The 27,391-nt window shown below is 50.9% G+C and overlaps 1 protein-coding gene across 1 annotated transcript; it reads left to right on the top strand.

Moving 5' to 3' along the window:
* The first annotated feature begins 57 nt into the window (after nucleotides 1-57).
* PEDS1 (plasmanylethanolamine desaturase 1) lies at nucleotides 58-23,043 on the top strand. Its single transcript, XM_039864583.1, has 6 exons — nucleotides 58-280; nucleotides 7,472-7,591; nucleotides 16,506-16,597; nucleotides 17,820-17,964; nucleotides 19,430-19,642; nucleotides 21,596-23,043. The coding sequence occupies exons 1-6, from the start codon at nucleotides 157-159 to the stop codon at nucleotides 21,715-21,717; spliced, it is 816 nt and encodes a 271-aa protein (XP_039720517.1). The 5' UTR covers nucleotides 58-156; the 3' UTR covers nucleotides 21,718-23,043.
* Nucleotides 23,044-27,391: the final 4,348 nt, after the last annotated feature.

Here is a 27,391-nt window from a genome sequence, read left to right as displayed (position 1 = left end):
GCTGTGACGCGCAGCCGGGCGAGGCCCCCGCCGGCGCCGCCACCACCCCCGGCGCTGGGCGGTCATTGGGCGGCGTGATCTCGCCGCGGTTCCGCGGCCCTGCCGCCGCAGCCGCCGCTGCCAGCAGAGCGCACCGGGCGGGTAGGGCGAGTGGCCATGGCGGGCACCGAGGACGGGCCCGGCCAGCAGCCGGAGCTCGACGAAGACGAAGCAGCGTATTGCCGGCGCTGGGGCGCGCAGCACGCCGGAGCCCGTGAGCTGGCCGCGCTCTACTCTCCAGGTAGGACCTCAGGGCCCCCCTTGGGGCCTGCAGTCACCAGCCCCGGCTGCGGACAGCGATCCCGCGTCCCCAGATCGGAACCCCAGCCTTAAGCTCCGATGCAGAACTCGAGCCTTGGCTTCTGTTTGCAAATAGTGCCCTAAGTCGGGGGACCTCATCCCAGCGCCACTTCCAAGCCCGAGCTAGAACCCCAGCCCCGAGGCTTTCGGGATGCACAGACAATCCCCATATAAAGGAACTGCAATATCAGCTCCTCGAGCGACAGACAGAGCTCCCATCGCACCCACAGATCCGGATCCTAGCCACGGGCTCAGTCGCGACTACAAAGAGCGCCCCTGGATTTAGAGACCCCTCACCCTACCCCAGGACCCAGTGCAAGCCGGAACAGCCTCTCTCAGTTACATGCACTTCCCCAGCCCCTACAAGTCGCACTCTATCCCAGGTTCCCCAAATCCGAAATTCACATCCTAGGAAATTCACATCCTGTACCCGAGCCAGGACCCTGGCCTGAAAACTGTGACCTCACCCCCCACATCTGTTCACATCAGCCCCCCAGCCCTGCGAACCCCAACTCTAGGGCTACGAGCTACTTAGTTTCCCAGACGCCCTTCTCCCAAAGCCCCATCCTAGGTATAGTTTCAGTGGCTACAGTCCACCATCCTCTCCCTCCCCTCCTTTAAGCCCTACCCCATTCCAGAATTCCAGGTAGTGAGGGTATTGCAAATCCTACAATTTAAGCTCCTCCCACGCACAGGCCCCAACTCCACCCCGTGCCCCTCCCCCATATGCATATATTAAATCACTCTTTTAGGACTGGGATGTGGAACCCCCATATTCCCCAGACTAGACCACAGCTTAGAGATAATTGCACCAAGGTCCCTAGCTTCTTTTCGTGCCTACTATTTATGCTCCAGCAAGCACCAGCCCTCATCCCCTTCTCTGACTTCCTCATGATCCAGGAATCTCATTGCCTGGCCTGAAGAAGGCCAAGTGTCCCCAGGGGTTAAGGAAGTGCCTTTGAGAACTCCAGATTCAGGTGACTGGGAGCTGCCAGGGGCCCATCTGCTAGACACAGCCATCACACAAAGCTTTGTCAAACATTCTGACATCTTTCCGTTTCCCAAGGGGGCAGCCACCATGCACAGACCTGGCCTGGGGTGGGCATGGGTCCACTACCAGCTTTGGCTTCCAGCCCTGACCAGCCTGGGGTTGCATACCATCTCTGCCATAACTAGCTACGTGACCTTGGACCGTTTGCTTTCTCATTAAGTCCTAGATCACCAGACACCTTTGTGGACTTGCAAGTCCATGCTCCAGGTGTGATTTCTGACCTGACTTGGACACGTGGCCCATGCTGTCATGGTTTCTTCAGCCTTTTACTAAAACACTCAGCCTGTGAACTAACCCCTGTACTTCCTAGAGCAGGCTGGGCTTGGCATCCTGATTGCTGCCTAGTTGTGTGACCTGGGCCAAACCCCTTTCTCTCTCATCAGCCTGTTTCCTCACCTCTAAAATGGGTACAAGTTAATTTGTCCCTTTTTGTCGTTAGGAAGAGGAAATGAGATTATCCACTTAGGCACAGACTGGCATACAGTATGTGCTCCCTATTGTTAACCTGATAGTCTGACCTTTCCTGTGAGTCTTGGAGTAAGCTGTCTCACCTCTCTGGTCTACAGGTGGTGACCTGGGAATCAAGGGTAAGGATTCAAGGGCCACCTCCTTTGGTGTCCAGCTCTGCTCAGTCGAGTAAACTCTACCCGCTTTCAACCAAATCATACCCGGGCATTCTATGAGCCTTCCCAGGGACCACCATCTTCCCATTCCACTATGATGGCATCTTTGTCCGGTTATGGTTTCTCCAACTGCCCCTCACTCTTTGAAGAATAGCCATTGCAGGAATCCAGGGCTGCAGTCAAGGCCAAGGCTGCAGTCAAGGCTATATCTCCTACTGACCTGGAGTTTAGGGGTCAGGGTGAGGAGGGAAACTGGCCAGACTGGTTTCTTCAAATTTCATAGGTCTCCGTCTGCCTTCCTCTCCCTTCCTCTCTCTGTCCCTTCCCTGTGTTGCCTTGAGGAAGTACCTTTGACCTCTTTGGGCCTGACCTATAAAATGAGTGACTAGGCTCAATACATATTGAGCACCTTTGTTCCAGTCTTTGTTCAAGACCCTGGGGGCAAAGCAATGAACAGAACAGAAAAAATGGGACTGGCATTTTAGTAAGTCCGATAATAGAAGGAAAATACGTCACTTGCCCAGTGATGGCAAGCCCAATAGAACAAATATAAAGCAGAAGGGGGAAATTAAGCGTTGGGGGCAGTGACATTTTAGAGAAAGGGGCATTAACATGTCATTGAGCTGGTGACATTTGAACAGAGACCTGAAAGGAGGGAGGCATGAAGACATTGGAGGAAAGATTGGTCTACCCAGGGACACAGCAAGTGCAAAGGCCCTGAGGTGGTGGGAGTGTGCCTGAAGTGTCTGCCGAACTGGAAGGCTTGTGGGCTGGAGCAGAGTAAGTGAAGGGAGAGTAGGAGACATTCTGGGTTCCAGGACTGGATGCTTGAGAATCCAGGGGCCAGAGGTGAGTTGGCACCATGACAATTGGCAGCAATAATAAGGCAGTTAACATTTATTGAGCCCTGACTACGTGCTGGGCATCTTCCTTGCATGCTCCCATGCCATCCTCATGACGGCTGTCTGAGGTGCACCTTGGCATTGACCCCATTTACAGGAAAGGAAACCGAGACACTCATTAGCCCACCTTGCACACGTTCTTCCTCACACTTGTCCTGTCTGGATCCTGCTTGCATCTGCCCCAGAGGGTAGTCGGCAAGGCTAGGGGCAGTATCTGTTTGGTTTTCCTGAAGTGTCTGGCACTTCACAGGCACGTTTCCTGAGGCTTGGCAAAGAGTAGTGACCTGCCCACGGTCACACGGCTAGTTAGCAGCAGGGCAAGAACCAGAACACTGGTGGGGGGCATTCTATGTTCCGTGTTCTTGGTGTTCGCTGTGGGAGCGAGCCAGTCCAGGGCGGTCGAGCGGGAGGGAATGGGACCAATGTTCCAGATCAGCAGAGCAGAGAGAGTGGGCCTGGTGTCTGCGGGGAGCTGTGAGTCGTCTGATCAGGGCTGTATGGGGTGGAGGGAACAGCAAAGGGTGAGGCAGCCTCGGCCCGGGTGTCTGGCCAAGGAGGTAGGGCCTGGTCCTGCGGGTCCTGGGAGCCAGAGTCCACTCCACTCTGGGTTTGGGTTTTACAGCAGCAGCCATCCTGTGCCAGGTGCCAGGGTTAGTGAAGGGCCTGGCAGGTGTGGCAGGCCTCCCCTGGTCTCATGAGCAAGCTGGCAGGAGAGGCAGGTGCCAGCTGAAGCTTGCCTAAGTGTGTCTCACTTCTCAGGTGCCCTGGGCTTCAGGGTGGATCCTGAGGGGTCTCTAGAGTCAGCCGTTCATCCCATCCCTCCATCCGACCCCCTCCCCAACTACAGATGCCTCCCTGCCCTGGGGGACATAGGGGCTCTTAGTATGGGGTCAGAGGAAGGGAAGGTAGAGGGTGTCAGGAGCGCTTTTCTGGGGGTCCTGGCCTGTAGTCGCAGTGCTGAACCTGGTTCATTCCCCCGACATGGGCCAGACTGAAGCCATAGGACAGAGGTTTGGCACCTCTTCCCTGGCCCGGCCTGGTCCCTGCCACACTCTGGGCCAGGCTTTCTCCCTGCCTCGCTCAGTCTTATTCTTTTTCCATTCCCTTGTCTCTCCTCTCTGGCCATGCTGTTTCTTTTTCTTTTTGTCTCCCTATAATCTCTGTTTTTCTCTTCTTCTGTCTCTCTGTTTCTCATCTCCTTGTGCCTCTTGATTCCTGTTCACTCCCATCTCTGTCTCCCTGTCTTTCTACCTCCGACTCTCTCTGGCCCCTCCCTTCTCCCTACCTCCTGTCCTCACTTTCCTGAAACCCAGGGTCTCCTAGTGGCTAGAGTCCATCAGAAATATAGGTGGCTCAGGGCTTGTCTGACTGAACTAGAAGAGTCGGGCCTGATACCAAGGCCTGGTGCCCAACCTCCCTGCACCTCCCAGCCCTCCACAACTACCACACACAAGCCCGGCCCCCTCCCCAGGCCAACAGGCAGTCACTGCTGTAACTCAGCCCAGATCATGGACCCTGGCCAGGCCAAGCGTGGCTCAAGGAAACAAGGCCCCAGCACTATGCCAGAGGCAGCCCGAGCTCTTGTGTACTGAGCAAAGCCCTTCCCCACCCTGAGCTTCAGTCTGTCCATCTGTAAAGTGACACAGTTCAGACCACCTGACCATGCATGCCTTGCCGGGCCAACTGTCCAGGCTGTGACTTTGGTAACCCTTAAGTGACTTTGGACAAATCGTTTCATCTGTCCAGGCCTAGTTTCTCCCTCTGAAGGATAAGACAAAGGTTCTCAGCCCATGATGATGGTGAGGACTGGCCGAGGTCATCCCCAACATGTAAGAGGTGCTCAATGAAAGCCACTTATTATTGTCAATGTATTTTTTTATAGAACAAAGTTGAGGCATTTGGCCTGCAGAAGAATCACATTCCAGAGGCCAAAGAGAGTTTAGATGGGAAAATATTCAGATTTCAGGGATATTTCCCATAGCATGGGGAAAGAGCTGGGCAATCTTCGGAATCAGCTCAGCCCCAAACATTCAGGCTAATATGTCCCATTTGCGAGCCCAGGATCCAAACCAAACTCTTTATTTTCACCCACTGAGCCTTGGTTTCCTCATCTGGGAAATGGAATCATACAATTCTTCCCTGGAGGAACTAAGATTTGAATGAGAGGCTACGCCTCGGGCTCAAACACTCCAATAACTGCAGGGGCCAGCCAGGACTTCCTCCAAGGGAAGCCACCCAATATGAGGCCACTGGGAAGAGAGGGGACCTGAGTGAACTGGGAGCTCTTGCCCGCTTCTGCTGGGGGCAGCCACTGCTGCTCAAGCCTGGTTGGTCAGAGTCCTGAGTTCTCAAGGAAAGCGAGAAATAAGAATCTCACGTGATTTTTTTTTTTAAGTGTAGCTAATTTTTTTTTTAAACTGAGAGCAAAATATGCTGTAGGGAGTGGGTCTATGGCATCTCTGATGTGGGCTAAACCTGGCACCCCAGCTGTGATCGGCCTTAGTGGGTGTCAGCCATTGTTACTGTTATTTGATTTTGTTGCTCTCCCTGTAGGCAGAGACACGCAAGTGGGTTGGCATTGAGAAATAACCTTACTCCCAGCTGCACCCCCTCCCCAGGCTTCTTGCTTCTGAGATGTAGGCCCTGGCCGCAAAGAGGAACCAGAACGGGGAAGGCCCTGCTGGGCCAGATTGTAGTGATCCTGACTGGGGGTTGCTGGGGTGGTAGAACCATGTGGCCCAAGGGAAACAGCCCCTGACCAAGAAGCAGGACATGAGGGGTTCTGGGCCCTCTGCTACCATATGATCCCTATTGGGGTCCATGCCCTTTCTGGGACTCAGTGTCCTCATCTGTACAAGAGAGGGCCACGGGGATGTGACTCTGGGCATGATCCTTCGCCACTCTGAGCTGTGGTCTTTGCACAGGGCTACGGGAGGGCAGCCGTGCTCTGGCTCAGGGCGCACTGGAGAAGCCCCTCCTCTCTCTCTCAGCCTGTTCTCTGTCAGGAACAATGGGATGCCTACTGTTTCCTTCCCAAGGTGCTTTGCAGAAGGATGCCCAGACACCAGGCCCGGCGCTTTTTCCTTTAGGATCATAGTTGAGAATTTGTTTATTCCACAAGCATTCATTGAGCACCAGCTGTGTGCCAGGGCCCTGGTGAGCAAACCAGACACAGTCTCCCGAGTTCACATTTGAGTAAAGAAAGATGGGCATTACATGGGCAGTGACAGTTCTACATGATGGACTCCATGTTGGGGGAGTGCAGGGGTCAGAGGAGGAATCATGGATAGCTTCCTAGAGGCAGAGGTTCCAGGTCGAGATCAGTAAGAGCAGTGCCAAAGTCATCCCCGTGCAGAGGGTATAAAGAGAACAGCACATACAAAGCTCTAAAGAGAGGAGAGAACAGATGTACAAGGAACCTTCTTTATGTGCCCTGGCCCCTTCTGTTCTTTATCACTCACAGGGGCCTGCCTGGCCCTGTTTTTAAGGTAGCCTGATCCAGAATGTCATCAGGGCCATAAGAGTGATGAGGAATGGAGGCAAAGAACAAGGACAGCAGGACAGGGTCGAGTAAGAGCAGGGTCTCAGGAACCAGACCCTCTGGACATAGGTTCCTAGTCTGTGGCTGACTAGCTGGGTGGCCTTGGGCTACTCCCTTGAGATCACCCCGAATCTCAGATTTCTCATCTGCAAAATGGCATCACCTCAGCAGATACCTGGCACCTAGTAACTGCTCAGTAGATGTTAAACACTAATGATAAGAAAATTATTATCATTAAGGGTCTTCCATGCCCTTAGGACCAGCTGCCTGGGAAAACAGTATTCCCCAGGGGCCCTGTCTCATGTTCTGTATCACCTGGTGTTTTTATTTCCTTTTACTTTTTTAAATTTTAATTTAAAATCATGTGAAAAGATTTTTGATAGTACATTCACAAATTTTAAATTAAAAAGGGAATAAATGAAAAGCAAGTCTCAACTATATAATTTTTTTTCTTTTTTTTACGTAAATGGCTGCCTGGAGCCCTGCTTGATGGAGGTTGGGGTCTGAACCTCTGGGATTAAAAGATGTTTGTAGCTTCTACCTCCAAGTAATTATCTACAAAAGGGGACAGGTAATGCCATGATGCCAGTTTTAAAAAAAAAAGCTCATTAAAGTTCCCTCATGTGACTTCAGAGAGAGCCCAAAGGGGCCCAGGAGACCAGCATTCTGGTCCTATCTGCCAAAGAATCGGCACACACGAGGCTTGTTTCATGGGCATGTGACTTGTGCACAGGGGCCTGCGTTCTGAAGGGCTTGGTTTACTGCAGCCAGCCCTGAGTGTATGACGTTGGACGGGTGCTTCCCCTTCTCAGGACCTCATGACATAATCTGTGAAATGGGCAGGTGGGGACCTTTCATTCATTCTTTCCCTAAGTTCAGCCTGTGGTGAGCACTATAGACTCGTGGGACACAGGGGAAGAGCCCCCACGGGGCCCAGCTTTGCCTGGCTTTGATCTTCCGTCCTCTGCCCGTACCGCCTGCCCAACACACTCACCTCTCACCTGTCTCCCTGCAGGCAAGCGCTTCCAGGAGTGGTGCTGTGTGGTCCTGTGCTTCAGCCTCATTGCCCACAACGTGATCCACCTCCTGCTGCTGGCCCGCTGGGAGCATACGCCCCTCGTAATGCTGGGTGTTGGTGAGTGCCCACAGCTCTGCTGCTTGCCTCGGCTTCCATGGGGGCCAGGGAGCTACCCAGTGTGGCAGCTTGCACACAATGTATGTGCGTGTGGATGTGTATGCACGCCAGTGCGGTACGTGCTGAGGACCGCGCCTCCCATCTCAGTCAGTGGCACCTGTGTCTTTTCCGCCACTTGGGCCAGAAATCTGGGCATCATCCTCAGCTCTCTTCTTTCTCTCTCATTCCACACCCAAACTATCAGCAAATGCTCTTGGCTCCACTTTCAAAATGCATCCAGAATCCAACCATTACTCTCCACCTGCACTATCTCCACCCTGGTCCAGCCACCATATCTCTTGCCTGGACTATCATGGTAGCCTCCTTCCTGGTCTCCCCGCCTCCAGCTTTGCCCCTACACTGTCTGTTATCCACACACAGCCAGGGGGACCCCATAATAACCGCGGTCAGGTCATGCCATTCCCCTGTCCTCCCTTGTATACTTGGAATAAAACACCAACTCCTCAGCACAGCCTGGCCCAAGCTCCTCCTCAGATCTCATCTCCCTCCGCTGTCCTCTGGCTCACCCTGCTTCCACCACACTGGCCTCCTCACTGTGCCTCCGCCATGCTCTGGACACACTTCTACCTCGGGGCCTTTGCAAATACTGTTCCCTGTGCCTGGAACTTTTCCTGCAGACACACACATGGTTCACTCCCTCATCCAGATTCCTGCTCAGAGGTCACCTCCTCAGGGAGACCGCCCTGATTACCCCTCTAAAACTACAGCCCTGTTACATGTTATCCCCTCGCCCTACTCTGTTGCATATTTCTTATCTATCTTTCCCCCACTCAAATGTTAGCTCCATGAGTAGAGATTTTTGTCTGTTTACTGCTGTGTCCCCAGCCCCAAGCACAAAGCCTGGCACACAGCTAAGTGCTCTATAAATATTTATTGAATCAGTGAATGAATGAGCAGGCCGCAACTTATTAGTACCTGCCAAATGTTATCCTTTGATTAGTCCTCATCTGTCCACAACCTGGGAGATGGATGCTCTGGTTGTCATCATTTTTCAGATAAGGAAACCAAGGCTCAGAGAAGGGACCGGCCCAGAGTCACACCTCAAGCCAGAAGCACAACATAATACACTCTCTCCACAACCAGACCCTGGGTGACTCCGCCTCCTTCCTCTCCAGATACCACCCCTCCCCTTTTCCCTCTAACTTAGGGCTTATCCCCTCCCCTGTCCTGGGCTCTCCTGACCCACCCTAAGTATTCAGTTCCCACAAACTCATTAAAAGCATTTGGCTGCCTAAGCCAGTAATGCTCAGGCCATCTGGGTCTGGGACGGGGACAGGCATGTGCTAGGGACCAGGCCAACTGGAGGAAGGGGGCATTTATCCATCCAGTGCTGAGGAGCCTGGGCCCAGCCCACAGGAGCCAGATGTGCCCCCTCTGCTCAGGGATAACAGGGCCCTGAAGTCCCATCTAGGGTGTTTAGGAGTTGGCCCCTGCAGACCCGAGTTCAAGTCCCAGCTCCACCACTTCCTGGTTTTGTAGCCTTGGGCAAGTGTCTTTGTGTCTCTGAGCCTCGCCTTCCACATCTTTTAAGTGAAGCTGCTCATAGTACCTGCCTCCCAGGGCTATTGTGAGGGCAAAATGCAGGTATGTGTAACTGCAGAGAAGACCAGTAACTGAATAGAAGTGAGAGGGGACACTGCCCAACATACCACTCACCAGGGCTTGGGTCTTCTGCCTCTCTAGTCAGTTTAACAATGGATATTTCCCAAAAGTCTACAATGAGCCAAGCCCTAGGCTGGGCACTTCTAACCTTTGGTGGCAAGCTAGTAAGGAGGTTCTGATTGCCACCCCCTGAGAGTCCAAGTGACTTGCAGCATCAGAGCCTGGAATCGCATATCCATTCCTGCCTGGCTCCTGAACCGTGGAGTCCACAGCCTTTAGTTAGTATTGGGAGGAGAGGGTGTTCTAGGCAGTGGGCCCGGCTTGGGCAAAGGATCAGCCACATCAGAGCCCAGGTGTGTGTTGTGTGACATTTGTGTGAGCCGGGACAGTAGGTGTCCCAGGCAGGTCACCACCTCCCTTCCCTGGCTGGGACCAGAGCTTCCAGCCCTGGGCCCAGGAGATCTCAACTATCCAGCCAGAGCATCTGACTCCAGCTTCCTAATCTTCTACCTTTGCCTCTGAGCTGATAAGAACGGACAATCCGGATAGTGATGTTTGCGCAGTCCCTAAATCAATTTAAGTAGCTGCTCTGATTTGTGTGTTAACACTCAGGAGGTGAGGGCACTGTGCCAGCCTATAGAGCCCGCTCCCCACCCAACATTATCTCCCCAGAGGTTCTGGTGTCTCTGAAACCAGGGGAGGCAGAGCCTAATTAATAAACTCGAACAGATGGCACAATGCTGGCAACAAAATCAAGATAAGGGAAGAAGTGCAAAGTCACGGACTCTGTAAAAGTGACGCTTGTGTAGACCTAAAGGAGGTGAGGGAGGGAGCAGGCAGATACTTCTGGGAGTGGCATTCCATGCAGTGGGAAGAGCTAGTGCAAAGGCCCTGAGGCTGGTGTGTGCCCAGTGCCTTGGGAATAGAAAAGAGGCCAGGGGTTTTATTCCACAGTCCGTGAACAGCCAGTGGTGAGTTTCCCCACCCCCTAGAAGGTAGCTGACATCAGCTGATGCTGCAGGGAGGACAAAGTTGGGGGGTGGGGCAGGGAGGGCCAGAGAGGAGGCAAAGATGGTGGCTGAGACCAGTATGGTGGTGGAGGTGGTGAGAAGCTGTGACAGGTGAGCTGCCAGAATGCTTCCAGGTTGGCTGTGGAGGTGAGAAGGAGGGGTTAGTGACTCCAGGTTCTTTGACTTGATTGATGGAAGGAATGAGGAAGGAGCTGGCTTGAGGGGAGATGCCCGAGACGCCTGCCTGAGGGCCAAGGGGAGGTGTCGGGTAGGAAATCGGAAATCTCAGTCTGGAGTCAGGGAAGGCAGCTGGAGATGGAAACCTGGGAGGCCTTGGGGTCGAGATGGTGTCTGAGGTTCAGGCGCTGGTGGAGTGCCCCCAGGGGCTGAGTGGGAGCTGAGCCCCAAGGCTGCTGGTGCTTTCAGTCTGGGAAGAGGAGGAAGTGGGGGGCGGGCGGCAAGAGGAAAATGTGTTTCTAGAAGACTTGGGGTATAGCAAGGGATCATTGGATCGGCCACGTCCGGGTCATCAGCAACCTTGACCAGGACTGTTATCATGAGTGGAGGGGTGAGCGAATGAACAGCTCCAGGAGCCCTGAGCTGTTGGCTGCAGCTGGGGAAAGTGGAGAGTGTGGGTGCTCGTGAGTTGGTCTTTGAAAGAGAGAGTAGGAGTTTCTGGCAAAGTTTTCTGGAGGAAAGGGGGTGCCAGATAGGGGGCACAGCAAGTGCAAGATGGACAGTGAGGTCAGAGGTCACACAGCCTCAGGTCATGGTCAGCCTGGTAGGTCAAATGGGGCATCTTTGTGTGATTCTGAGATGAAAGACAGGATTTGGCCCCAGGATTCTATGGACCAGCCCTCAGCAGTGTCCACTCTGTCTCAGCCACTCTCCGTGTCTCTACACCAGGTCTTGAGTCAGGCAGGGGCGAAGAAGTATCAGCTAGGTGACCTGTGGGGAAATGGGCTCCTAACAAGGGGCCCAGTGACTGTTTCAAGGTCACCTAGTGAGTCATGGTAGCCTTAAGTGAGTCCCATCCCAATGTCCTGCAGACTGGGAGGCAACCAAGCCAAAGCCATCCCCAGGGTGAGCCAGCCGCCCGCCACTGCCCCTGGCTGGGACAATGAAGCGTCTGTGTGCCTGCCTCTGCCACCCCTGCCCCCATTAAAGCAGCCTCAGGCTGCAGTCTTGTAGTCTAGAAACAGCCACCCGCAGAGGCTGGGAGGACACAGAGCCATTTCCTCTCAGAAAAAGGGGAGAGCTCCTTCTCTCCCAATGTAATTCCTAACCTCTGTCCAAAGCACACATCCTTCCCAGCTTGGCAGCCTGAAAAGGCCGGGTACTGTCATTTACCAGATGCCAAGACTGAGGCTCGGAGAGGGGAGTACTGTTTAAGCTAACTCTAGCTACATTTGGGGACTTCGTACTGTCCCAAGGACCGTGCTAAGCACTCTATCCACATTAGCCCATCTTATTAACTGATCGTAGTTAGGTGAACTGATTACTTATTAATATCTCCATTTCCCAGACTTGGACATGAAGGCACAGTGTCATCGCAAACACCCCTTGTGACGGTCTCTGGCCACTCACCAGCAGCCCTGACTCCTAGCTGCTGTGTGACCCTGAGTGGGCCTCCCCTCTGACTCATTTCCCCCTCTGGAAGTCAGGATGTGGTGGGGCCCATCACACTAGACGTGAAGTGACATAATACACTTTATTTTTGGAACAGTTTTAGATTTACAGAAAATGGGCAGATGGTACAGTCTCCATATACCCTTGCCCCCAGAGTCCCCTATTACTAACATCTTATAGTTTATATTAGTATCACATGCTTGTTACAATTACTGCTCCAGTGTGGATACAGTATTATGAACTAAAGTCCACAATTTATTCAGATCACCTTGGTTTTTACTTACTGTCCTCTTTCTGTTCCAGGATCCCATTCAGGATTCCACATCACATGTAGCTGTCATGTCCTTTTAGGCTCCTCTTGGCTGTGACAGTTTCTCAGATTTTCCTTGTTTTCCATGATCTTGACAGTTTTGAGGACTGGTAGTATTTCGTAGGATGCCCCTCTACTGTTATTTGTCTGGTGTTTTTCTTGGACTGGGTTATGTGTTTCAGGGAGGAAGAGCTCAGAGGTAAAGAGTCATTTTCATCACATCGTAGCAAAGCTATGTACTGTGGCATTGTGGTGTTGACCTTGACCACCTGGCCCAGGTAGTGTTGGTCAGGTTTCCCCACTATAAAGTTACTCTCCTCCCCATGTCCGTACTGTCCTCTCTGAACAGAAGTCACTGTGTGCAGCTCATATTTAAGGCGTAGGGAGCTATGCCTCCGATAATGCACTTTCTAACACCTTTGACATAGCACTGGGCACAGGGGAAGTGCTTCAGTGTTAACCGTTACCACAGACATTGTTTTTTCTAATGCAGATGCTCCTCAACGTACTGTGGGGTTACATCCTAATAAAATGTCATTAAGTCAGAAATGCTTTTAATACACCTAGCCTACCAAACATCATAGCTTAGCATAGCCTTAAACGTGGTCAGAACACATTAGCCTACAGTTGGGCAAAATCATCTAACACAAAGCCTATTTTATAATAAAGTATTCAATATCATATGTAATTTATTATGCATATCATTTTCACACCATCATAAAGTCAAAAAACGATAAGTTGAACCATCGTAAGTCAGGACCATCTGTATTGCTTTTATTATTATACCTGAAATCTGTAAGGATTAAATGCTTAGGACGATTAAGGAGATAAGATGTGTAACTGGTTTAGGACCGACCTTGGTACGGTTTATGGATTAAAAGAGAAAAACATTTAAGGTGCTGACACAGGGCCCGGTATCTAAATTGCCCAGTAAATGTTAAGAAAGAAAGGGAGAGAAGGGGAGAGAAAGAAAGGGAGGCAGAGAGGGAGGGAGGAAGGGAGGGACGAACGAACGAACGAACGAACGAACGAACGAACGGACACCTGTACCCAAAGGAAATGGGGGTACGTGTCTACACACAGGCTTGTATGTAAACGTTTTCACAGAACCTGGAAACAACCCAGATGTCCAACAGTGAAAGGGATAAACACATTGTGGGACATCCAGAATACGATTCAGCAATAAAAAGGGTGAACTACTGATACATCAGTTACATGGATGACTCTAGAAGTACTGTGCTAGTGAAAGAAGCTAGATCCAAAAGAGCACATACTATTTGAATCCATTTATATGAAGTTCTAGAACAGACAAAACCAATCAATAACGATGGGAAGCAGATCACCGGTTGCATGGAATAAGAATGGAGAGGAAATTAAGGAGCACGAGGTTACCTGCTTCTCGTGAAGGCAGCATTCAGAGGCAGCATTAGTCAGACCTGTCGGTGTAGGGCATCACAAGGTGCCACTCACTGTGCAAGTGAAGATGCTGAGTCTAGAGGGGGCAAGGGGCTTGCCCAGGGTCACACAGCAATATGGTAGCAAGAGATGAGGCCTCCAGTTCTTGATCTAGGTCTACTTAGCTCTTGGCCACATGGTCTCTTGTCCCTCTTGGTAGATACAAGGCAGCATGTGTACAGCATCCTATAGTATGCAGTAAGAGCCCTATTAATGCCCTTGGATCTACTGAGGTACAGTTGAAGGACATGAAAGGGTGCTGGTTTTGGAGACAGGTAAACAAACCTGCCTTTTTTCCATCTCACGGCTGCCGCTTCCACGCCACGGGACTTGGCAGGGAAGGTTGTTCAACTTATGAGAGGGTGGTAATAAATAAAGCCATCTCAGGTGGTGACAAGTGCCGTGTTAGAAATAAAGCAGGGAGACGTGACCAAGAGCACCTACCCTAGAGGTAGGCTTTAGCCAGGGGGGTTGGGTGATGACTGCCCTGAGCTAGAAGGCTGAGGAAGAGCCAGGTAGAGGAACAGCAAGTGTAGAAGCCCTTGGCTTTCACCTCCCTGGCTTCCCTGACCCCCTTCCCCAGGTCCCTCCTCCCAGCATTATCACTGAGGAGCAGGACTGCTCAGCCCTGAGTGGGGCCCTGAGTCCACAGACCCAGTGGGCCCTGCTGAGCCCTGACCTCTCCCCAACCCAGCCTCCTGTGCAGCGTCACCTTATGGCCTCTCCTTTGGCTTCCGCATACCAGGAGGTAGTACCTATCCCCACCTGCCCACCTGTCTTTGTCACCAAGAACTTGCAGGTGCCTTTATATAGCTGTGTCTCCCCTGCCCCCACCATCCCTCCCGCATTTGGCATCTGTGGGGCAAAGGATCCAGAGCCTCTGGAAAGTCTTTGTTCGCAGCTACCCCTTAACCTGGGCCCAGGCATCAGAACTGCATGTCCACAGTAACCCCCACGCCCACTCTTACTCCCTCGCTCATGACCCCTCTTCACCAGGGAGGCCTCCAGGGTACCCCAAGGCCCTGGTCTCCTGTCACCTAGGAACTGAGAGCCCTAGCAGAACCCCAAGAACCCTTAAGTGGTGTAGCTGGGCCTTGGACGAGTTCACACAAAGAAACTGAGTCTAGGGCAGGGGAGAGAAAGGGTTTGCCTGAAGTCACATGACCCAGTGGACTGCACTTATCATCACTGAAAACTGCATTCATTCCCTGCCATGTTTTACAGCTTTCTCCGCCTCGTGTCTCTTTGCCCCGGAGACGGTGAGCTCAGTGTCCAATGTATCTCTGGCTCTAGAGCTCGGTCCACAGCGCAGAGCCTCACAGAACAACAGCAACAGTTATAATAGGTTTGAGGGCTTACTGTGTGCCAAGTACTATACTTAGTGTTTACATTGATTAATTCAACGAATATTTACTGAACCCCTGGTAAGTGCCAGGAACCAGGAAACAGCCATACACAAAAGACTAGATAAAATCCCTGCCTTTGTGGGGCTGACATTCATAGGTGATGGGAGGGCGGGGGGCGGGGCAATAAACAAAAATGAAGTCCAAGGTGACAAGTGCTTGGAGAAAAGGAGCAATAGAAGACAGGAAATGCTGGGAGGTAAGAGGGGGTACAATTTTAGATCAGGTGTTCCTAGAGGATTTTTGAGTAAAGGCCTAAAGGAAGTGGAGGAGTTGAGCTGTGTTACATCTTGGGAAAGAATGTTCCAGGCAGAGGGAACAGCAAATGCAAAGACCCAGAGGCATGTAAGTGTGTGCGAGGGAAAGAGAACACGCTAAGAGCGCTGAGACACGGTGAGAGGGGAGCGTGGTGTGGGGTGGCACTGGCGTGTTACCTTGGGCAGGTGATGGCCACTCCACCTCAGTATTCCCATGTGCATAATGGTGGCAGTGCATCCTGCTATGTTAGATTTGGACCTCAGGGCAAGTTAAGAGCCCAGCCACTTGCCATTTATGCCACCTCGGTCTAGTTACTTCATTTCTCCAAGCCTCAGTTTCTACCTCTATAAAGTGAGAATAAAAATGGTCCCAACTTCTAACAGATGATCAGAATTCACTGAAATCTAACACATAAAGCACTTGCGTGACACTAAAAATGTACTCAATAAATGGTAGCTGCTATGTTTTCTTAATCGTCGTTCCCATCTATCTAGAAGAAACGGGCAGAGAGGTTAAGTAGCTTGCCCAGTGTCTCACGGCTAGTGAGAGACAGCTGGAATTTGAGTCCAGATCTAACAGCTCTTAACCTCGGAATCCTCAAGTGAAGGAATGGTGTTGGGGTCTCTGAGGGGACCCCACTCCAAGTCTGAACCAGTTGAGCTCTAAGATAAGGAAAAGGCTGCTGGAGGTCAAATTATGTTTATTGTTGATAAAAGCTAGAAGGGGAGGGGGAGTGTGGTGTCTGTCTCCACCTGAGGTACTTCTTGACACCAAACCCCAGAAGGACGTTTTCATCTAGTCACTGGCAACACTGGAGCAGAGTGAGCTTCCCTATGGGGACCGATTGGGGGTCAGACACAAGGGGTCAGTCAGCTCCTAATAGGGAAAGGTTGGGCTGATCTGAGCATGCCCAGTTTATTCTCTCCAGACTCACCAAGCAGATGAGTTCCCACATCTCCCCTGGGACAGAGCAAGTGAAGGGACAGATCCAGATCCAGGCCAGGAGTGTTATTGCTGAGGCTCCGTTTACATGGAATAAAGCGTTCCAAGTAGAAAAGGGACAGCCTCTCCCCTAACAAATGAGTGAATGACCAAGTGAATGCGTGAATTCCTGATTTGGGGTGGGCAGGAGGGGAGATGTCCCTCTGTATGTCCCCTGCCCAGGCTCACCCTGTTCTTGTCCACAGTTGCAGGGGCTCTCATTGCTGACTTCTTGTCTGGCCTGGTGCACTGGGGAGCTGACACTTGGGGTTCCGTGGAGCTGCCCATCGTAGGGAAGGTGCGTATATTGACCCAGCCCAGCCTGTCTCCTCCAGAAGGAGGTTGGGCTCTCTGACCTTGGGTGAGTCCCCTTTCCTGTCAGAGCCTCTTTCCCTATCTGAAAGATGGGAACTATCCTTCCAGCCTGACCTGCATGCCCTCCTCCAGGACTAGACCAGGAATATCCTTGGATTTTCTGGAAGCAAAAGCATCAGGCATGGAACAGTCAGAGAGCTTTGATATGTGTCCACCTCACCAGAACCCCTTGCCTTTGGGGGCCACGCCTTGTTCTCCTTTGTCTGTCCTGCTATGCCTCACTGTTTGTTTGTTTTCATTGAACTTATATCAGTCAGACTATTTTGGTTGTAAGTTATAGAAAATCCAATACAAACTGGCTTTACCAAGGAAAGGTACTCATTTGTGTACTGAAATTTTCAGCAGAGCCAAATTAAGGTGTGGCTGGGTTCGGTGGGACAGACAGACCATGTTCTTCAGATTCAGTCTCTCTCCATGTCTGTCTCTGCTTTCCTCTCTCTTGGCTTCACTCTCATGTAGGCTTTCCTCTTTATGGTAAGGTGGCCAAGATGGCTTCCTAGACTTCCATCCTCTCCGCTCAGTGCCCACCTCCAGTGGAAAGAGAACTCTCCTTTCCCATACTTAAAGCCTAAGTCCCATGGCTCACTCCTATTGGCCCAGCTTGGGTCACATGCCCATCCCTCCGCCAGTTGTTGTGGTGGGAGGGATGGAATGCTCTGATTGGCCAGGCCAGGGTCACATGCTCACTCTTAACTAGGCAGTGGTGAGCCCAGCCCCATCAGAACAGCTGTAATAAGAGAAAAGGGGGATGCTGTTACCACAAAGAAGCACTTAGATGCTGGGAAGAAATAGAGGGACCTGTTACTGCAAGGGCCTTCTCAACTGCCTTACGGTGGGAAAGAAGGGTGGAGATCGTCTCCAAGCTCCCTCGCAGCCCAAGCAGGGAGACTGAGGCCCAGACGGGGGCAGTAGCAGCCCAAGGACCCCGCCAGATCATTTCGACCTGACTTCTGCTAGAGCTGCTAGATCTAGACCCTGAAGGCTGGGTGGAATCTGTATCAGTGGCATGGTGGAATGTTCTGGCATCCCAAAGGCAAGGAGGTGAGCTCGAATCAAGTATGTGCAGGAGGTTGTGGGGAGTAGCTGAGCACCAAAGGCTGATGAGTCAGGTGTATCCCCACTCCTGCCTCCCTACCCCACCCCAGGCTTTCATCCGACCATTCCGGGAGCATCACATTGACCCGACAGCCATTACACGTCATGACTTCATTGAGACCAATGGTGACAACTGCCTGGTGACACTGCTGCCGCTGCTGAACATGGCCTACAAGTTCCGCACCCAGAGCCCCGGTGAGCGAGCCAGCTGGTGGTGGGCCTCCAGGGGGCCATCCGGGACAGACACTTGCCTCGATCCCCACGAGCCTCCTGTGGCTTGTGTGCATGTGTTTGGCCCCTCGCAGTGTTATAAAAAAGAGTTCTTTTTTGTTTGTTTGTTTTTTCATGCCTACAACACCTGGTAGTCCTAGGTGGTCTCATCCAACCCTACTTAGCTTCCGAGATCAGACGAGATCAAAAAATGTTTTCTTATATTGGAATATATGACATAAAGCTCTGCATTTCCAGAATCTCTGGAACAACCCAATCTGGCCACCCTGGGTCCTTGTTCCCTCTTGGTTTCACTGGGCCAGAACTGAGCTGTGACTGCCCTCTTTAGACAGGACGCACACTCTACAATGTGCCACAGCCCTCACTACTCCCTGCTGTCCTATACCTGGCCCCCTTGCTCATTTGCATTACCTGCCTCGCCCTGAGAGCTTCTGGTTTTGCTGCCCTGGCTTAGTGGAAAGAGCTTCAGCTGTGAACTCAGACAGTCCTGCGTTCAGATCTCTGCCCTGCCTGTTCTAGGGGGAGAACTTGACACAAATCAAGTCACTTCACTTCCCTGAGCCTCGGTTACTTTATCTGTCAGGTGGGGCAAGAGTCCGTCCTTCCTCTGCCAGGTCTTGTTCTAACAACCTGACACCTCGTTGATCCTTAGAGCGCCTCCCCATGGGCAGATGTAATGCCTATCTGTGGTGTAGTGGACATCCTTCTCCCGAGGGATGTAAGCATCCCCTGGCTACAGCCAGAGGTGGCTGCTCACAGCTGCCAGCTGCCTCTTCTGAGAACTGCCTCTCTCCTAGGGATAAGCCTGAAGCCAGTGACAGGAAAAGCCTACAAAAGGCAAGCCCCCTCATTTCTGAGTGGGACCAACTCTGTAGAGCCATTAATGCTTGAGATCCCCCCAAGATCAGGCTAAGGGGAGACTCCCCCACCCCATCTTTGATTAGCTCTCCCCCGTCCTACTTCCCTCACTCCGTCAGATGTTTTTCCAGAAGCGAGGCTTCCCTGTACTCCCCTCCCCCAGATGAATCATGCACACCTGGATCTCTGTCTCAGGCTGTGCTTCTAGGGAACCATGACAAAGACCTGTACCCATTTTATTGATGAGGGAATTAAGACTCAAAGAGGCAAAGTCGCTGCCCCAGGCTCATACAGCCAAGAAACGTCACAGCAAGGATCTGAACCCAGCACTGCCTAACTCCAGAGCGCATGTTCTTAACTATTACTTCTGCTTACTAATTAGCTGCCCACTGAGCAGAAGGGGAGTCTGAGCTTGTCTGAGGCCATGTGGGAGGCTGGAAGGAGGCCTGGGTGCTGCCCTGGAATGGGAGTTACCCAGGGTGAGTGGCGAGGGCCAGGCTGGTGATGGGTCCCTGTCCCATGTGACAGCTGTGTGGGCACTGTGGGCATCTACCCTCTCCCCACCCTGCAGAAGCCCTGGAGCAGCTGTTCCCTTGGGAGTGCTTCATCTTCTGCCTGATCATCTTTGGCACCTTCACCAACCAGATCCATAAGTGGTCACACACGTACTTTGGGCTGCCTCGCTGGGTCACCCTCCTGCAGGACTGGCACATCATCCTGCCGCGTAAACACCATCGCATTCATCACGTCTCACCCCATGAGACCTACTTCTGCATCACGACAGGTGCGGCTGTAGGGTGGTGTGGAGTGGGCTGCCCCTGCTCCGCTGCAGCTCCATCCTCAGGGTCGGGAGGACAGATCACAGTGGGAGGTCTTACAGTCCTTGCCCTGTGGGAATGTTGTCTCAGAACACATTTACTGAGTACCTGCTATGTGCCAGGTGCTAAGGGCAGCAGTAAATGAGAAAGACACCCCACACACACACCTCATGGAGTTGTGGTTCCAACCGCCCATCCAGCCGGCAGATATTTATTGAGCACCTACTAGGTGCCAAGCACTGCTCTGGGCTCAGGACACAGCACTAAACAAAACAGGCAATCTAATAGGGGACATTCCAGACAATACATAAATACATGTGATGGTGCTAACTGCTATGAAGGAAAGTAAAGGAGAGGATAGGAAAGGAAACAGGGTGATCGGGGAGGGCCTCACTGAGAAGTGACATCTGAACTGCGGGAGAAAGTCATGCAGATCTGGAGAAGGGACTGCAGGCAGCAGGAACAGTAGGTGCAGAGGCCCTGAGGCAGGGACGCACATGTCTGAGGAGCAGCAAGGAGGCTAGTGTGGCAGGAGTGGAGAGCACGAGGGGCGGAGTGGCAGGAGAGATGCCAAAGTCCAGGTGTGAGGAATGCTGTGGGGAAGAACAGCAGAGTGAAGGGCAGAGTCATGCTGGGAGGAGGTGTTGGTGAGGGGCGAGTGTCTGCTCATATAAGGAGGTCAGAGCGCTGAAAACAGTGTGGGAGGGACCCCGCAGATAAACAGGGACACATCAGTCCAAGCAAAGGGAACAGCAGATAGAAATGCCCTGAGGCAGGAGCATGCCACGGGTCACTCAAGGAGGACCACATCGTCGTTGGCAGTCAGTGGGCCAGGGCCAGAGAGATGAGGTGAGGTGAGGTGAGGTGAGGTGAGCAGGTTTCTGGAGCCAGCTGGGTGTCTTTCAAGGTGAAGTATATCAGAGGTGCTGTTGAGTCAGGCCAGCTTAGGTTCAACATCAGCTCTTCTTTGTGTGCCTTTATGAGACTCGAGCCTCCCTGGATATTGTTTGTCATCCACAAAATGGGGCTGCAGCCACCTCCTTCACATACCACCTTCACAGGGCTGGGTGTGAATGGCAAAATGGCAGATAACAACGGGCTTGGCCTATGGGTCGGTACTTGATAAGCTACAGATACTGTTTTTTGGGGCTTTGTTTTGTTTTGTTTCTTTCTGGAGCCAGAACTGAGGACCACAAAAATATCGTCCTAAAGTCATGCTCTTTGAGAGTAGGTGGAGGAGTTAGACTTTGGGCCATTTTGGAGATCGGTTAGCTGCTTAGCTAGACCTGGCAGCAGCCTTGGTTTGGCCACCTACTAATTGGGAAACTCCTCTCCAAGTCTCAGTCTTCTCATGTGGAAAATGGGACTAATAATAGTGCGTCCCTCGTGGTTTGGGTGGGAGACTAATACAGACTAAATGGGATTGTGAGCAATATTTATTGAGCACCTACTATGTGCTAGGCGCCATTCTAGGCACTGGATCAATAGTGAAAAAATATGGGGTTCTGTTTTTATACCTGATACAAAAACCACAAACCTGGGACGTAGTGAATTAATGAGAATGGTTACATTATCATAAAGGCTATAAAATAGAAGAGGGTGATGTGACAGGCCTGGAGTGCTATGTAACTGGTAGTCAGGGAAGGCTTCTGGGAAGAGGTACCATTTGAGCCAAGTGATAAGAACCACCACCATGCATAGCATATAGTAAGCACTCAGTAAAAAAGTGAATGAGTGAGGCGGCAAAGGCATGTCTGAGCAGCCCCAAAGCCCATTGGTGGGAGGGCCCCATCCCCAGAGTTCTCAGTCAGTCCTTGTTCCCTCCCCTCTCACTCCCGGTCACTCTTACCCCAGGCAAGACCAGCTCTCTCTTTACACCCCCTCTCCCACTCAACACCCCGGTGCTGTTTCTACTACAGGCTGGCTCAACTACCCTCTGGAGAAGATGGGCTTCTGGCGACGCCTAGAGGACCTCATCCAGGGCCTGACGGGGGAGAAGCCTCGGGCAGATGACATGAAATGGGCCCAGAAGATCAAATAACTCCTCCAGCCTGCCACCTCGTTGCCAACCTTCCCCAGCCCCCCCAAACCGAAGCCATCTGCCAAATTCCAGCCTTCCTTGCGCTGGTTCCTCCAAGTGGAGAGGACTCCTCCTGGGCTGGGCCCGGGCACCCCCAGCCCCACCCTTCGTGACACAGAATACTTGAGCCACTGATTTTTCATTTCCTTTTTTTCTGTTTTCTTTCCTTGGCCCCTCCCCAGCCACCTGAGCTGCTCTGTCTGCCAAGCCTGACTATGCAGAAAAAGGAGCCCCATCCTGCCAGGCATCACTTGGGTAGAGGGGAAGCTCACCCACTCCCCACTCCCTCCAACCCTGGCCCCAATGGGCAGCCCTTCAGCGTGGCTAGCATTGGGGCCACTGAGTCATCTTATCTGTCCCAGCGGTCTCCGAGCTCCCAGGCTCACCTCAGTGTTCCTGGAGCATTGCCCTGCCATCGCCCTGCAAACTGACCCCGAAGGCCTAGGTGGGCGGACACCCTCAGCCACCACCTTCAGAAGCCTGGCCTGTCCACCCATGGATAGCAAAGTGCAGCAAAGCTCTGAGGAGAGCTGGCCGGAAGAGGCCAGAATCCCCTGCCCAAGTCTGGACCCCACTCTCCCCCAGCCCTCCCCCTATCTGCCCACGTGATTCCAGGCCAGAGCCGATGTTTCTAATCTAAGGAAGGATGTCATTGCAGGGCATAGCACCTGCAGTGGGTTTTGGTCATTTGGAAGAGGACACAGTGTCCCCTCTGGCCAGGGGTATGTCAGAGAAGAATGAAATAATGGGGCTTTTTTGTTTTGGTTTTTTTTTTAAAGGTGCTTGCTTGTTTAATGTAAATAATAGAAAGCCTTAATATCTTTTCTGTAACACGGAGTAATATTTTAATGTCATGTTTTGGATGTATATAATATATTTATAACAAAGCAGCAAGAATCTACTTAACCTTGGCTGCCTCGTGTTTCCTGGTTGGCTGGGGGAGGAGGGGTAAGGAGCCTGGAGGATGAGGTCCCACCCCTAGCCCATTCCCAGCTCCCCCTCAAACCCAGGGCTCAGGATGAGGCCTCTGTCACCTGAGAAAGTGAATTAAGGTTGACATCTCCAAACACTTTTGGAGGGGACCCACAATTTGGTAAGGAGTGGTCTTCATGCAGATCATGATGATAGAATAATTAAGGCTGATCCCTATTTGTGAATTCTTCAGCAAATGTTTATTGGCACCTGGTGTGTGCCAGGCTCTGACCTGGACATTGGGGCACAGCAGTGAAGACAGACAAAGACCCTAGTGGAGTGACCTCCTGGGAAGACAATAAACAAATAAATGCACATGGGCATTCAGATGTTGATTTGTAAAGAGAATCGAAAATAATGGAACAACAATGTTGGAAGATCAGGATGGGGCTGCTTGGCAGGGTGATCAGGGAGAGCCTCTCAGGAGGTTCCAAAAGTTTGCCCACCCCCACCCCTGCCCACCGCCCCCTCGTTGACTTTTGATTTGTGACTGAGGACACCATAAAAGGAAAGGATATTGGAACTCATCAACTCATAAGTAACAAAACTATAACTTAAGCAAAACTTAAGACCTAAAATAATTTTATTAGCTCATAACTGAAAAGTTCAGAGGTGATTCTGACTTAACGTTTGGCACAACTCAGGGACTCACATTCCTCAGAACCTGGTCTCTCTCTAGCTGTTTTTCTCTTGAGTCGAGACCTGACATTGTACCATCTCAGCAGTTTCAGTGGAAAAAGTCTCCCTTCCCAGTAGTTGCATCAAAAGCCCCAGGGCAGGCTCTTATTGGCCTGGATTGGGTCACGTGCCTACCACTAAACCAGTCACTGGTGGGGATAGTAAAATGGTAAAGTGTTCTGATTGACCAGGGCTGAAACATGTCCACCTGGAGTTGCAGACACCGGATGAGCACCTCCCAAGCCACAGGATGAGAGGAGGGAGAAATGGTTCCCAAAAGAAAAATTAAGCTGTTATCAACAGTCTACAGCGGATGGGGCAGGGAGCCAAACTCTTTGGAGGGACCAAGTAAGCAGCCTTGGGCTGCAGGGGTTGGTTTCCCATTCCCAGACCTGCTGGGAAGATTTTCCAGGCCCTACCAAACTGTATTAGTTCCCCTAAGCCAGCAAAAACCAGCCTGAGGCCGGAGAGGTGAAGTGACTTGCCCAAAGGTAGTAAAACAGACCTAGGCCTCAGACTCAGACCATCTCCCTGCTCCTGAATCCCAGAGGCTTGAAAAATACTTTTCAAAACCAGGAGGTGTGTTTTACACCAGGTCTGGGAATATGCAAGTCATCTGCGAGACGGGAGTGTTGCAAACGTGCTTCTGAGAGGCAGGGAGAAATGTTAATATCTACTGAGCACTTACCAGGTGCCAACCTGCAGAGAGCTCTGTGCTTTGGGTCTCATCAAGCGGTCCCTGCAGCTCAGAGAGGACTACACTTAGCCTCACTTGCAGATGGTGAAACTGAGGCACGGCAGTCATGTAACAGGCCCAAGGTCACACAGCTAGTAGGTGGCAGGCCTGGAATCCGAGCCCTGATCTGACCCAAGCCATTGTGCTTTAACACCCACCTGCAGCCCCAATGGAGGGAGGGAGATGGGGAGGCAGGTGGCCAGTGAGACATGTGTCCCACATGAGAAAAAAGGATAAGAAACAGCAGTTGACGCTGAAGGCTGGGATGCCTGGAGACATCAGGCCCCAAAGGGCAGGTGCTACTCACATCCCCTGATTAAACAGGAGCCAGAAACCCAGATTTTTAAATGCTGGCTCCATTTTTTAAACATACTCTGTGCAGAATAAAACAGGTATACAAGTTGATTTCTGCCCTTGACTTCCCCGCTGGTGCTGGGATGGCCTGGTTTTAGGTGGATTTGTGCTGCTATCTGCTGGTGGAGTGGGGCAGGTGGCAGTGCAGGGCGGACGGGGACTTCCAGCTCAACCTGGAATGTGGTGTATTGTCCTCTGTGCTCACGTCTTAGAGGGGTCTGGGCAGGGCACCTGCCCCCAAATTTAACCCTGCCCCCTTCTGATAAACCTGAAATTTCAAACAAGTAAAGCATGCATATGGTAAAGTATCAATGCAAAAGGATCTACTGAGAGAGGTCAGCTGACTGCAGCCCATAGGCCAAATCAGGCCAGGCTGTTTTTCTACCACCCCATGAGCATTTTTTTAAATGGTTGGGGAAAAAAAAATTTCCTAACACATGATATTTAAATTTAGTATCAATTGCAAAGTTTTATTGGCACACAACCACACTCACTCATTTACATATCGTCTATGGCTGCTTGTTCAATACAATAGCAGAGTCTAGAGATCAAACGGCCTGTAAAGCCTAAAATATTTACTATTTGGCCCTTTACAGAAAAAAAAAAACTTAACCAACTCCTGGTCTAGAATGAAGAGTAAATCGCTCCCCACTCATGTTCCCCCAAGTCCTTGGTTCCCCTCTCCAGAGGCAATCATTTCAACAAGGCCCTTGCAAGTCCCATATATAGGCATTGAGGCATGTCTGTTCCCCCTTTTCACAGGGTAGAATATTATATACACAGTTCTGCATTATATTTCAGAGACATTATTGCATCAATGCTTCCTTACTCTGTGTAGCATTCCAACTTCAGGGTAGGCCTTCCTTTTTAACTCCTCTCTCACTGGATATTGGGTCATTTTCAGTCTTGGGGACTACAAACCACCGTTATGTGCATTGGAGAACTAAAGTCTTTGCTCATAAGGGTCAAATGACCTAAGGGGTCGATCCTGAGGAATGGGCGGGTCCAGGGTGTTTGGGTGTTACATTCTGATAGCTCATGCCACACTGTCATCCGCCAAGACTGTGCCCATTTAAACTCTTCCAGCTTTTAATAGTGCCAGTTTCCTCACACCCTTGCCAACACAGTGTGTTATCAAGTGTTTTGTTCTCTGCCAATCTGATAGGTGGTTTTAATTTGCATTTCTCTTACTGTATTTCAATGAATCTAAGATATCATTGTAAGATGCATCATGATTTCGCAGATATTTGTAAATAATGCAATTTAGAATCACTGAAATATAATATGTTGAATGAGATACGGTATTTTATCCCATTTTCTTACTGCATTTCCTTACTCTGTACATGCCTTTTTCCTATTTTTCTGGGGAGGCAGGATAGTGGTGAATAAGAACTTGGGGTTCAAATCCCAGCTCTACCACTTACAACCTTGTGACCTTAGATAAGTTACTAAACCCTTCTGTGTCTCAGTTTCCTGATCTGTAAGATGGGATACAAATGATACCTACCTCATAGGTAGTTGTGAAGATTAAATGAATTGATATAAGCAAAATACTATGTTCCTAGAACATACTAAGTGCCCCATAAATGTTTGCTATGATTATCATCTTTCTTTTGGGTTATCTTTTTTCTTAAGCTGCAAGGGCTCTTTATAAATTAAGGAAACTCGCCCTTTTTGTTTTCCCCCAATTCCAAACCCCTGATTTTTATTCCTTTTTCCCTGATCACAAAAGTTAACAGATGATACAGAATTCTGACATTATGGAAATAAATTGTACAGGAAGAAGCCAATGGAAACAACACAGATGTCCATCATCAACAGAGGAGTAAGCGAATGAATTGTATATGATCCCCTACCCACCACTCCCCTTTCTGGTTGTATATTTTAACAACTACATCAAACATGAAATAAAATATCTTAATGCTATATTTCAGACATACCCCAGGGGACATAACTCCATATATATGCCATGAAATGCCACTAGCAAATATGTCACACATCCTCAACCAGATACCTCCCCAGGTATTCCGGTCTCTGTCTTCTGGGTGCCTGGGACACATCCTGTCAACAGTTGATCAGATTTACTTTCTATAGTTTATATCCGTGGTCCCCAACCTTTTTGGCACCAGGGACCAGTGCTCCTATGAGACTCTAATGCTTAAGGATCTGAGGTGGAGCTGAGGCGGTGATGCTAGTGCTGGGAGCAGCTGCAGATACAGATGAAGCTTCGCTGGCTTACCCGCCACTCACTTCTTGCTGTGCGGCCCAGTTCCTAACAGGCCACAGACCAGTACCAGTCCGCGGCCCAGGGGTTGAGGACTCCTGATTTATATTATAAAAGCTATATCATGAAGTTGGAGTTTTTTTCTTAACTATAAATTGGAAATATAAACAATTATATAATGTTATCCACAACCTTGCTACTCAAAGTGTCGTCTGTGGGTTGGCACTAGTGTCCCCTAGGACAGGGGTCCTTAACCCATGGGTCGTGGACCAGTGTTAGTCCGTGACCTGTTAGGAACTGGGCCACACAGCAGGAGGTGAGCGGCAGGTAAGTGAGTGAAGCTTCATCTGTAATTGCAGCTGCTCCCTAGCACTAGTATCACTGCCTCAGCTCCACCTCAGATCATCAGGCACTAGATTCTCACATGAGCACCGGTCCCTGGTGCCAAAAAGGCTGGGGACCGCTGTCCTAAAAGCTTGTTAGAAATGCAGAATCCGAACACCCCCCACCACACAGAACTAGAATCTGCATTTTAAAAAAGATTCCTAGTGGTTTGTGTTGCACAGAGTTTGAGAAGTGTGTATTGCTCTAAAAAATATTGTTTTTGAAATTATATTGTATTTTTTACATTTTGAATATACTATAACAAACTATTCATGCCTTTCACATCC

This window comes from Pteropus medius, unplaced genomic scaffold, assembly GCF_902729225.1.
Source record: "Pteropus medius unplaced genomic scaffold, Ma_sr-lr_union100, whole genome shotgun sequence".
Lineage (NCBI taxonomy): Eukaryota > Metazoa > Chordata > Mammalia > Chiroptera > Pteropodidae > Pteropus > Pteropus medius.
This window is presented reverse-complemented; position numbering and strand designations above follow the sequence as displayed.